The following is a 13,833-nucleotide window of genomic DNA, read 5'->3' as shown; positions in this document are numbered from 1 at the left end:
TTGCTGAATTATTCCATCTTGAAATGAAGCAGACCAAACTTTGAATGAACTGTGCTTAATGATGATTAAATAACAGTTTATTTTAATGGGGGATTCAGTGATAGTGAATTCTGGGCTGCTTCTGGTAAAAATAAAAAGGCTCTTACTCTTTAACAAAAAGGTCTTCCTCTGTAGGGACCCTTTTCATAAAGTGGCACACGCTTAAATCAATAATCTGAACATATCAATGGCAAAAACAGGCACTTGTGGTGGATGTAAATCAACAGTGCAAACATGCCTCGATTAGTTATATTGCAGCCTGTTTCGGGGCTGTTGGCTGCAGAGGTGTCACTCAATACTGGACCAATTTCATAAACTGTTGTTTCCAATGGTCACTTAGATTCAAAATTAAGGGACAAAATGGCTCCAGTGTGAAAATACCAAACTTACCCTTTAAACTGACAGTGGAGCGCTGAGATACTTGTCTGGTTGTCTTTGAGATTCTGCTAGGTCATGAGTTGCAATACGACTTCAATGGCTACAACCCATAATTGGATTTGAGCCACTAATAAGCTAACTGTAATAACTAGTGCTTAATGTTGTTTACTTGAGCTGGACAATGAGATCACAAGAGGCCAGCTTTTTATTTGCACTGTCTCTGACACTCCGGAGAAATGACTCTCATTTAGTTGTTTATCCAAGTCAGAGGAGACAAAACTTTCCCCAACTTTCCCAAGAGAAAGGAATTCCATTGAGTGCTGCTAAATTTAGGAAAGCTTTAAAGATCATCAATCTGGCATGTAAGCATTACCCATTTTATTCAGTTTGTGTCTGCATGAAATAGGCTACATCATTATCTTCAGCAAGTGCTGAAACTGTCAGTATTTGCTGCATCAACAAACAAAGAATTGCCTGGCACTTTGTGGAGTTAGAAGAACGCCTATGGATTGCTGTCTGTGTTTGACATTACTGATGTGCAGTAACATACTCTGTACACTGCTGTAACAAAATAACACGAGAGCTTCTCTCAAACTGTGCCGACCCTCTTCTCTCAGCTCACGATGTTGAAAAGTTTGCTCTCCTCACTACAACTTGGAAAGGACACAGATATTCACGTGGTATTCTTGGATCTGATGTTCACCCTGGCTTCTGCTGAAAGCACATGCTTTGGCTACTGCAGTATTAGTAAGGCTTTAGGTATGCAAGAAGGACAAACTTCTTCTTGGCATCTACTCATAGTGTATACCTGGACTTTGCTCCGGAACTAGCATGTGACAGTCAGTGTGTGGTTTCTGTATGGATGTGTGTACTTTAGAAGGTCCTCCAACGTGTCTTTAAACTGTGTTGCAGTAAGAAGTTGGCTGTGTTCCCTTCACTTGAACAGTAGCTCTGCGGTGAGTTTGTAGACTCCTTGTACCCAACATCCCCCGCTGTGTGGTCCCTTCGATAACTCATGAAAATGCCACTAATTTGCAGGGAACTGATGCTGATTTGCAAATCTATGATTCAACTGAAGCTTGCCACTATCCCTTATGAGGAAAAGTCAAAACACTGACTTCAGTTTATGTTGAGCATGAACTTTAAATTAAATTGGCATTCTTCTGGCGAAATGTAATAAGATTTGTGTGGAATGCAAGCTCTCACAAGTGGCTGCTGTCTCTCCAATATAGCATATGAGTCTGACATTCTCAGTTATGTGAACAATTTATGATGTGCTGTGCTACTAAATTGACTCACTTGGGAGAAGAACCCTGAACCAGAAATAAACAACTGTAAATCCAGACTGGCCTTAAATACCCACACCTACTCCACTCTTGTCAGTACACATAAAAGTTGAAACAGGGTAGCTTTAGGTTCTTAAATAGTCTTAAAATTCAGTTATATAAACATTAGGCCTTTAAAGTCATTAAGGTTGTCTTAAATTTGAATTGTAGGAGGTTGTAAATGCCACGTACATTTTATGTAATTGTATTTATCCACCTTTAATTTATTTTTCTAAAAATGAGTCAAGCTCTTCTCCGTAACAGTCCATATTTCAGCTGTTACAAATATTTAAACATACCACTGAACTCAGTGCTGTCTTTTTATTTTATACTTGCACTGTTGGCAAAATGTAGATGAACCTAACTCATGCTAATAACCATACTCTTACACAAAACCTACCATCTCCCTGTGACTACATATATCAGGGGTTGGAATCACCAGAGGATTTATGATACAATATTATCACAATACTTAAGTCGCTATACAATATTATTGCAATTTTAAATAAACAAAAAAAAACTTTGTAATTTGCAGCAGCAAAATGTATCCAGTGGACTGAAAAAGCAATTGATTATATTACTCTAGTAGGCTACCTTAAGATTAATTTGTATCTGTCATATTAATCATTTATATAATAAAAAATCAATGCTTGGCACTGTGTGACGATATGATATTGCCACACAAAAATATTGTGATACTATGCTATATCGATTTTTATCCCCCATCCCTAACATATATGTACCTTTATGCCTCGTTTCCACTTGTGTTCGTTTACGGAGATGAGGCAACCGGAAGTCCATTCCTTCCTATGGGAATATCTGACGTGCCTGTGAAACTCCTCCCCTCGTAATATTTCGGTCAGGATATTGCCTTGAGTACGTTCAAAAAATGTAACTTTTGCTGTGGATTTCGGAGAGACAGTATGACAGTGTGCTAGCTTAGCTAAGAGGCTGCTAACGAGCTAACAGACTATTTCCTTCAATATTTCCTGTTGATTGTCAAGTGAATTTTTCTGACTGAAAATAACTTGTTTATCTAGTTTGAACACACTGTTAATCTGAGTAATGTTAATCTGCTAAAATATGGTTATACATTATATACAGTCAGATCGTCATTATGACTCGTTGAGCCGTCTTTTTTGATGAAATATTTCACAAAACATGATACGTAGATGGTAGGCCAGCATCTTCATTTATTTGTTACCATACAGTATTGGTCCTGTATTTGTCCTGGTAATGTTCCATGTGATATTCTTAACTACTGGATGGTGAAAAATGGACAAAATTAGCCTCTTTCCCATGGCTATAGGTAGTTTGTATCAGGTTTCTATCCATCTGGAAAGAAATGCACTTCCTTGCGTTGGACACTAGAGGCACCATCTGTATATTCTGTGTACACCAGTCACATACATAAACGAGGCGAGGCGTTATATTTACAGTATCTGCAATGCTTGGGTGCTTTGATAAGAAAAAGATGACTTCTTTGTTTAAAAATGATCTTGGAAAGGTCATTAAAAAAAAGCTTCAATTTGACATCTGTAAACACCCTGTCAAAAACTGCTTATACACTTTGAATGCAATAATTAGGGTTGCAACAGTACACTGGTTTCTAGGGTATACCGTGATATGAAAATTGACAGTTATTGTACTGTGTACTGCTTATCTACGATATTGGGGGGAAAAAAGCAACTGGATAGAGTAACTCACCCTTATTTTATGTATTTTCAAAAGTGAAAATATACATACTTCCGTTACAAAAAATGGTTTCAAATGTTAATAAAAATAATAAAAGATTCGTTCAACCAAAAATAACCATTCTGTTTTGGTTCCTTTAAGGGTCATTCTGACTGATAATAATAATAATTCTGTGTTATCGTGATACTGTGAAACCGCTATAATCTCTGAGACAATTATGGTACTGTGAAAATCTCATGCTGCTGCAACCCTAGCAATAATACATTTAATTTATAGTTCAATATGTGGTGAACTTATACACTTAGTTTTTGAGAGCTTCTCTGTGCGCTTACCTTTTAACACAGCATTTCAGAAATCACAGACAGTCCCAATTGTTCCTATCCATTGTTAATGGATAATTTGTTCCAACGTTTTCCTCTCCTAATTCTGATATTTCCGACATTCTCCTGAAAGCAGCGTGTATTTGACAGGCTGATCTGAGTACAATGGCAGTAACCAAATTATTCTGTTGAGTGGAAAGGTTTGGATGTTTCAGATGTGGTTAAAGACCCCAACCACAAATACTCATCTATATAGAGTACACTGGACAGTCTACTGCAGTGTAATCCAAATAAATAGCACTGAAGGTTTCCAAAATGTTTTCAATCGACTGACCTATGCAGTGTGGTAGATGCAGAGCAATAGATTTGCAATACCTTGCCTCGAGGCAATTACGACCAGTTAGTTAGTGGTCGTAATTGTAACTTTATTTAATTGCAGATAATTACCTGTCCATGTTTGCATACTGCAAAGTTAATTTTTAAAACTGTTAACTGGACGAAAAATATAATAGTGTCTCCCAGGCTTTTCCCCTGGCTTGCTGTGTTTCTTTACAGTAAACACTCTAGCCACTAGCTTTATCCTTTTAGCTTCACATAATGACATCAAAGCGTTATATGGCACAATTAGCAGTTTTTTCTTTAGACGATATGTTGCAGCCTGCTTCAGTGTGCCAATGTGTTAACGCAGGGTTTCCCCTAGGAAACCGCTCAGCCGAGGTGGTGAGACACTCAAATCTTGACATGTCTCTTCCTGGTCCATTCTTGTTCCTCATAGGTGGGGTCAACCAGGAAGGAGATTCCTCTGCAACCTGACTATTTTTTCTCTGGAAAGTAATTAGTTTATGCTTCAGGTCTCAGCCAGTCATCCAGCTGACTGACACCTCTCATAAACTCGCACTGCTTCTTATTAGGAAAGAAAAGACTGACTGTACGGTTGTCATAATTCCATCCGTACATTATCCTCTTTCTTTACATACCCCCCTGATTACATCATTAGGCCCAGCAGCCTCTGCTTTCTGTCACCACACAACGTTGCCCCTACAGTCCTCTCAAATACAGTAATTGGTGGCTACAGTGCTCATCTGATCCTGGGCATTTTCAGGCCTGCGGCTGGTTGCCATGTAGAATAGGGAATGAGGAGGAAGGAGCGCAGGGAAGGCGTGAAGGAACAGATGATGATGGCATCCTGGCTTCTGATTGCGCGTGATTCCCCCCGGTTCTAATCAGCTGGTGTTACTTTGAAATTACTCCCTTTGCATGTCATTACTGTTTGTGCATGTGTGTGTGTGCGAGAGAGAGCAGAGTGAGCGGAGATGGATGCATAACCCCGTAGTTAAAATCAACAATCTATTTCATATGCACTCACTGACCTTGATTCAATTGCGACTTCCACGCCGAGGAGAAATTCATTTTAATCCCGTGTTGTCCCTTATCTGCGGCCTTTATGCTTGTGCTCCCCAAGTTCTCTACATTCTCCCTGTCTCTCTCCACAGCACAAATTGGTGTCAAACAGATTTGATTCTTTTTGTAGGAAGACATTTCTCTGCCCTCTTTTTAATTGTCAGCTTTAATTTTTGTGCCCCGAGTGCTGATAATGAATTCATTCAGTCCTCGTTCAGGCGTTTGCAAAATGGACAGCTTCTCTGTCTCTGGAAAGGGAACGATTACACTTCAGCCGTGACACATTTCCAATTTTATTATTTCTTTAAGTGAAAAATGATACAGAGGAGAGTTTAAATGGGAGGGGATACACGGTAAATGATTGCCTGTACACCTTTCCTTGTAATTCTTTAAGTATTCCATCCTCGCAGTTTTCTACTCAATCACTTGATTGATCTTTCTCTCTGTCTCTCTTTTGGTTTTCCTCTCTGACTCTCTCTCGGTTTCTCTCTTGCACTTCCTGTCACACAACTTCAAGTGCCTCCTGGCCCCATTTCCCAATTAGCTGCCACAATTAGGGTAACAATGTAGTACAAGAGAACTGGGATGACAAATTTAGCAACAATGGGAAGAGATGAAGGAAGAAACTACCTCACTGTTGTTTTTTTTTAATCTCTGTTCTTCCCCTCAGCTGCATGCTGCTGCAAATTATGCCTCTTATATAATATATCTGTAGCTAATCATCTAATGCTTTATGTTCTGTAACTGCATGTGTTTTCTGTGTGTTTATTCAGTGGCAGTGGGTCAGCGTGTGTGTGTGTGTGTGTGTGTACAGTATGTGTAAGAAAGGCGGTCGGCCCTGTGTCAGCTACCTTTGGCCTCCTCAGTGGGAGAGTGTGCCGTAATGATGCTGCACAGGGCTTTGCTTTGTTATGTAATCCTCCCACCAGTTTGAAACACCACCACTCTTTATTATGAAGCCTTGTATTAATGTAGGTGTGTGCACGAGTACGCGCCGATGCATGAATGTGTGCGCATGTGTGTGATTTGCACGCACTCATGTGACCCTACCCCCATCTATGAGATGCGTTTTACATCAGAATGAGGCAGAGCGAAGGAACATTTAGGTATAAACATTTCCTTAGCGAGGTCCTGAGGGATGTGTAAGTCTTTTATCTTCCCAGAGGCAGAGACAGCGGGGATACCTCTTTATACGAGCGCTGTGTGTGCTTGAAGATGGGATTCTCCCCAATTATGCTCCTATTCTTCTAGTATATTAGACTAACGGAGCCAGATGGTAAATAAAGGGAGCTGATTTAAACATGAGTTGCTGTTAGAGGGGTTTATGAAGCTCATTCCGCTGTCTCCTCGTCGTAGCGTTGGAATACGTTTGTGTAAAACAATACGCTGACACTGTGCCCTCTGTAAAAAGCAATCAGCTTTGTGTTCAAGATGCTGCAGTATTAGTGTGCTGTCTTTTTTTTTTTCACGTTTTTTATCCATCGGGAACAACTGTTTTCAAAAGAAGTTTCTCTCCAGAATTTCACTGTGTTCCCGAGAGCTGCTGAGTCTGTGCGCAGCGGATTTGATGTGAGTCCATTTTGCTCCAGGGCTAGACCCAGTTAACAGACAGGAACTTAACAGGGAGGATGGGTGACCTTTGAGTTCAGCCAGCCAATAGCCATGGGAACCTGAATAACACCTCACTTGTATTTTTGCTTACTCTTGTTACTTATTTACATTTTCTGCCACAATGACCATGTCCAGAATTTAAAGGTATACAATGCAAGATGTTCCTAAAAAAACAATGTAGAAGTACAAAAGTAATCCTTCTCAATCATTGCTTATGGCCCACTAGAATTGTATGGCAGTGTATTTATATGCAGAGACTTCACCCGCTGCCTTTATATTCTTATTTTTTTTTCTTATTTTGCTGTGTTCAAGGCATTCCTGGGCACAGCGCACAGGAGAGTTGGGGTCTTTATGAAATAGTAGCAACCAGGTGCCAGACTGTGAGCAGCACACATCCAAGAGGAAGCTACAAAAGTCACGGACACTGTGCCGAAAAAAATGCAAATATAGCAAAGGGAAATGCCAAGCAGACAAGGCTGGGGTTGGCTTTCACGTTTACCACCTTTACTGTTTGGAAACAGAAGCCTATTACTGCATTGTATACCTTCAAGGCGGAAACTATTAAGATGACAAGACAAGCTAATTTGGTAATTGAGTAACTGCAAAGCAAAATATTTGCTGGTTCCAGCCTCTCAAATGTGGATTTGATGCTTTTTCTGTGGTATGTAATGGTGAACTGAATATCTTTAAGTTTCAGCCATTGGTAAAAATAGAACAAGCTATGTAAGACTCTGTAGACAAAACAATTAATTAGTTTCATTTAGAAAATAATTGGGAGATTAAACAATACTGCAAAATAATGTTTAATTGCAGCCCTAGAGACAATTGCTTTATTCTCATTCTTGTGTTGATTAACAGACCTTTTAATCTGCAAGCAAAAACTCTTTACATAAGGTGAAGCTGCACCTTTTCAGTCTGGAACACTTTCGTCAAAGAAAACTTCATTTCCATTTGTAGTATTATATTTGCCAGTATGGCTCTGTTCTGGGGCCTCTCTGCCTTTCCTCATTTCCTGCGCAGAAAGCCTCTTCCACGCTCCTACATTGAAAGCCTAAAGTGGTGGGAGCACACCTCTCTGCCCTTCCATGTGTAAACAAGGAAAGCCTGAGGCAGAGAAAGAAACCCCCCTACCCTTCCATGCGCCTACATGGAAAGCCTAAGGCAGGGAGAGCAGCAGCAAAGACTCCCGGGAACAGAGCAGCATCAGTGGCAAACAGAAATGACATTGACAAGTCAGGCACAACATGAAAAGGAGGAGCTGGGGTGGGGACAGGTTGCAAAGCAGCTTGCAGAGAAAGCAGCAACAGTATGCAGGCCAGAGCAGTTTAAATACAGGGCCCTGAATGAGATTCGCCAATTGGTTGCATAGAGAGGAATCATGTGATCTATCAGCTGACTCCCTTCCATCAATCAGCTGCTCCATCAGTTGATTGGGCTGTTTGAGATCAACTGATGTAGTTGGGATGTGAGCGGAGCTTGGCATGGTGTCCTGCCTGAACTAACGCTATGCTCAATTTGGTGATGACTGACTTCAGCTTTTTTTCATTGTGTCCCTATTTTTATAATCCAGTCCAGTTTTTGCTGTACCGGCTTTAGATGCAAGCGTAGTCACAGAGCTGCATAGTAAAATAGTTACTGCTGGTAATGAAAGTATCATTGTTGTATGTCTGACTCACTGGTGCTTCTACTGTGGGTGGGTTGTTCTGCACTCAAGCCACTTGAACTTCGACTCCTGACGGGATACACATCACAGCAAGCACACACGCACACGTATACCGTCCTATCCAAACCTTGGCTCTCATTAAAAACAAAAGACAGACAGCAAGATGAAGACAAAAGAAAAAACGCCAAGGCCTGACTGATGTTAAGAGGCATATGATTTTTAGGATGTGCTGCCGGGGTTGTTTCAGGTTGAGACTGGTGGCACATTGCCATATTATTCTGCCACAGTGTGAATCCAGACGAGAAGTAGATTATTAAGTGTTCTCCTGCAGTATTGATGGCTTATGTAGGGGCTGCTGCTGCAGCAGCAGTGTTGTGGTTGTCTCTCTGTCCCCTGGCTGTTCCTGACTAGCTGACTGGGGACCGGCTAATTGGAGGAAGCCCTGGAGGAGCACAGGAGGAGGAAGGAGAGGTAGAGGAGAAGTAGAGGAAACGACGGTGTCAGGCATCACGCATTGTCTGCATTTAAACCAACTCTGCCAGCAGTTTAGTGTGATACTGCGTCTTTTCAGTAATGCAGCATATTACAGCGGTCATAACAAAGAAAATCTGCTCAGTTTCTTCTTGTCATGATGAAAATGAGATTGTTGTTGTAAGGTACTTGCAGTATATAAATGCATACATTTTATAGCAGTATTTTTAAATCTAGATAAGAGCATCGCAATATCTCTATCATGATACGAGACTTGATATCGTCTTAGATTTTGGATATTGTCATATTGTAAGTGTTTTCTGGTTTAAAAGGCTGCATTAGAGTAAAGTGATGTAATTTTCTGAACTTACCATATTGTAGCTGTTCTTTGCCTTCACCCATGTATACCCTTATACCCTGTGTATATGGAGGTTATTAAATGTTGGAAAACCAGCAAAAATAGGTGATAGACTTCTTCCCCATTGCCAGTAGCTCTGCAGTAGATGAATATTCCTTTCTGCTTGTTCTCTGGTGTGTCACGTTAGGTGTCATGAACACTGCCAAAAACAGGTTAGTAAACAGTAGACAGCAGCATGGATCATTATGCCGACTAATGTGGAACAATGTTTGAGCGCTGCTTGGTTGAAGATGGATGGTGTGATAAGGGGCGAAAATTAGTGCATCAGTCGAGGCGTGGTATTTCCATTACTGCCAATCGGAGCTGATCGGAGCCAGAGCCGATAAATATTCGTGACCACTGCAGTCATTTGTTTTTGGAGTGAATGCTCGTTGTAGCCTTTCCCACTAAATACAAAAGCTAGATGTTAGTGGGTTTTTGTCCAGTGGGAAAGGGGCTTTAGTCCTTATATCACCATTCCTGATGATTATTTATCAGAAATCTCATTGTCTAAAATTTTTGTGGAGTCAACTCCACAGTATTGTTGCAATGTTAATTTCGATGGTCAAATGTTTTGTGATATATATTTTTCATCATATCTCCCAGCCTTACAGCCAGATGCTTATGAATTATGGTCAGCAGCATTATATAGGCTATTATGTTCATCTGTAGAATCTGCTTTGTTCTCTGGCAGCCACAATGAGCCTTTGCGTCCATCATCTTAAGCTCTAGGATAACTACATGCATTCCGGTCGGTGCAAATTTCACAGTCACTTTTCAGTCCACGAGTACCTCTCCCACTCCTCTGCCTCCGTCATCAACCCCCAGCCTCTTCCGCCTCATCCCACCTGTACTGTTTCGCACTATAAGAGGGCAGGATGTGGGTGGAGGCTCGCATTAACATTCAAGACAACCACTTAGTGTGTCCAAAGATTCCGTCGATGGCTGTTCGCTCCGTGTGAGGCACATTTTGCATGGCTCAAGGAGGTTTGTGTATGTCGGAGAGAGAAAGAGAGCCAGAGGGAGACTGAATAGAGCAAGGTGCAAGTCTTTCTTCTCTGCCCTTGACCCCCGCTCTCTCTGCTGATAAGTGAAACCTCCACCTCCCATTTGTCTCTTGTTTTCTCTTTCAGACCATCATGGAGCAGTTCAACCCCTGCTTACGGAACTTCGTTGCCATGGGGAAGAACTATGAGAAGGCCCTTGCCAGTAAGTCCTTTTTTTTCTCATTTATTTTCTCTGTGCTCCCTGTTTCGCTGCAGGTTTAGGCACACAGCCAAGCCAGCACTCTCTCTGTCTCTTTCTGTCTCTCACTTTCATGTGTATATCTACCTTTCTGAATATCTTTCTTTTTGCCTTGCCTAAAAAAGGACAGTATTTATGGTCTTGTCAAATGGGCAGGCCTTATCATGCGGTGCACAGCCTCTGACACCACTTGTATACTATTGTGGATGTGGATTCAGAGAAATACAAAAGGCCTTGAATCTGATGCACAAGTGAGGCTCATGGGTCACTGTCAGCAGTCAGATTCACAAAGGAAAACATGTGGATTTATGTTTGTCGCTGCTCAAACACTTACAGTGGTGCACCAGGATTTTTGACTCAATAACAATGCCTCAAGACTTTCCCCCAAAATGCCCCTCAACCTTAACACAAGACCGAACCCCCTCAGTCAAACTAATCCAGCAATTAGTGCCCTCCTCACCCCCTCCCCAAGCCTGTGCTTCTTTTCCCTGACACACACAGTAACTAATCCCAGCCTTGGTGTAGGTAGGAGACAGACTGGTAGGGACTCGCTGAGCCATTAAAGACCCACTTTGCAGGATTGGCTCGACCCAAGGGACTAAGAGGCTCTGATTTGCGGGGGCAGGGGAATGGGAGGACACACTTCCACCCATATGGTGCAATCACTGAAATTATTCAACACCAGAAATGCCAAAAGGGCTTCATGGGTAGGCCTGCTTGATCTGGATATGGACACGATCCAGCTTTTCCAACACAGCAGTGAGTTGAAAAATCTCACAGCGTTTGGTAAGTGTAAAAGCAACAGATGCATACAACTGAATGACTCCAACTGCCTGCCAAACACAGCCTGGAACTTATTATACAACTCCCCTGACAGCATGATGAGGATGCTGTAGGTACAGGAAATGATCGTTGTCCTGATTAAGTGATGTAGGGTTCTTGCACCTCTTCTCTAGAGTGAGGTATGAGTGATGGATCAGTAGCTTTGAGACGTGCCCCTCCCTCTACCAGTTGTCTGTCTGCCTTGCAATCAGAGATCCGATAATCCTCTCCGTCTGTCTCTGTGAGCCCCTCGCCTCACATTTCATTAGACAGAAGTAAAGTATCCGTATAGATCCAGCTTATCTACTCAGCCACCCTTCAGCGGCACACACAGACATACACTCTCTCACACGCTACAGCAGCAGCAGCATCGACAAGTAGAAAGAGTCTGTTGCTTGGAGATCGCTTTGAAAAATCTGCCGTAGCTCCCACTCGCTCCCACTCGCGCAAGCCCCTACCGCACATGTGCAAACTCGCATATACACATTCATGCACACTTTCCACATCAAGGCAGGCAGGGGGTCTGTTTGGCATAATGAGGAGAAATCAGCCGTGATGCTCTTGAGGCTCTGCTCTCAGTTCTCAGGTGTTTCCCCAGCAAGAGAGAGGAAGGAGGAAACGCATCTCGTCTTCTGCCGTTGACTCAGCTGTAATTGGGATTAGCATTAGCATATGTCCCTCAGCCTCGGAGCGGAGCTGCGAGGCTTCCAGCATAGAAGACTTCCTCTATCGCAAGGGCTGCATTTGTCTGCTGGAATTAGCCTGCCCCTGCCAGGCTATTGTTGTAAATGTGTCTCTCACCTGGCAGCTGTCTGCAGGCACAGGGCCCATCTGTCACCTGGACCGCTGTTGAATTCACCTCTAAATGCAGCGGCCATTACTCACTGGAGATGGGCCGATTGGCAGGCTGTATGGCAGTCGGGCAGAAATCACTGGAAGCAGACTCTGCCCTGTGTGACCTTTTGTTGGCCAGCACAGCAGCAGTTAGAATAATAGGGACTGAGGTGGATATTGATCTGGGCAACCAGGAGTACTCTTGATCTTTATTCAGTCAGCATGAGAGAAGAGGAGATATGGCTGCTGATTAGGATTAACCTCACTGATTGTTTTTGTGTATCCTGAGGATCTAGAGCAGAGGTCAAGCATTTTGTGTGTGCACGCTTAGATATGCACATCTGTGCATACATGTGGCATCTTTGAACCTTGAACTCTCTTGTAAGCGTGAAACCCTATTTATTTGAGCAATTAGGTGAACCTGCTAGATTATAAAGGCAATTGCAGTTACAATTACACCTTTCGTTTAATGCTAGAGAGAAAGGCCCAATCCCAACACACCCCTTGCCCCTACCACTTAGCCCTTACCCCTCCGTTTTGCGAGTTCACATCAAGGTGTGCAGTGTCCTGATTCTTGTTAGGATAGAGGGGTGGGCTTAGGGCTACATGGCCCCTACAAACAGGTTTTGGAAGACCATGGCGATTATGTACAAGCAACAAAAGACACCCACACAAAGATTTAATAATTGCAGTAACCATTGTATTATCATAGTATAATGTCAGTTCAATGATTTATGGTCCTTTTCTTTATAACAACCATAACAATTTAACTGAAGACCTGCTGCAAAGTTGCTGCACTTTTTACTGCTCCTCTAATATCAGTGCAGACAGGCAGGGTAGGAGCACATATTGCTAATGTTAGCATACAGAGCACAGCTAGTTGCCTGGTAATGAAGCAATGTTCTTTTTTAATGCAAAGACTTGTTTGATCAATTGACCCTTCGCTAATTCCCACCCTTGGACGTAGACTGGCCAATCGTAACGTAGCATCGGACCGATGCAGACCAGGGTCCGACAACAACACAGCTGTGCTCCATTGACTCTAATGCAGTCGTTTCAGACTTCCTTCATTTTCAAGCTGGTTATGTGGATTTGGAGCTAAATGTTGTGCCTGGGGCACGTCGTGTATTAATGATACTTGTTACCTGGAGAGGTTGGAAAAAGATATAAGTTTCTTCCCTGTTCCAAAACCAAAAGCAGACCCTGAAGAGTGTAGCGTTAGCTAGCTAGCTACTGAAGATACAGCCTACTGAATGTATACACATGCTGCTTTTGCTTTTTAATGATTATAACAGTGAAACAAAGACCGACCCTGCTGTACAGGAACCAGTGAAGGGAAGCAGGGAAACTTTGCTGATATTGAACCAGCTGTGTGTCATCGCAGAGTGCGCAGATGAACGTTGTTTGACTTCTCCTGGAGATCCCTGTGCGTCCAATCGCGGGCTTGCAGCAGCACAGGGGCGAAGCCAAACACCATTCATCTGCACACACTGTGATGCCACACAGCTGGTTCAATATCAGCAAAGTTTCCCTTTATATTCATTGTCTTGTGTGGCGATCAGCAGTGATGTGGTGGTTCACTTTTACACTGTGATCTGTAGCTTATAGTTCGGCTTTAGCTTCTGACTATCT

At 42.4% G+C, this 13,833-nt stretch overlaps 1 protein-coding gene across 6 annotated transcripts in view; it reads left to right on the top strand.

Annotated features, from left to right (window-relative positions):
- Positions 1-13,833, top strand: part of baiap2a (BAR/IMD domain containing adaptor protein 2a) — a 93,678-nt gene that overhangs the window by 9,299 nt on the left and 70,546 nt on the right. For all 6 annotated transcript variants that reach the window (XM_050068371.1, XM_050068375.1, XM_050068370.1 and 3 more), the window contains exon 2: positions 10,434-10,509. In XM_050068371.1, coding sequence (XP_049924328.1) covers positions 10,434-10,509 — 76 coding nt within the window. The remainder of the gene's footprint in view (positions 1-10,433; positions 10,510-13,833) is intronic.

Source organism: Epinephelus moara, chromosome 18 (genome assembly GCF_006386435.1).
Source record: "Epinephelus moara isolate mb chromosome 18, YSFRI_EMoa_1.0, whole genome shotgun sequence".
Taxonomy (NCBI): domain Eukaryota; kingdom Metazoa; phylum Chordata; class Actinopteri; order Perciformes; family Serranidae; genus Epinephelus; species Epinephelus moara.
This window is presented reverse-complemented; position numbering and strand designations above follow the sequence as displayed.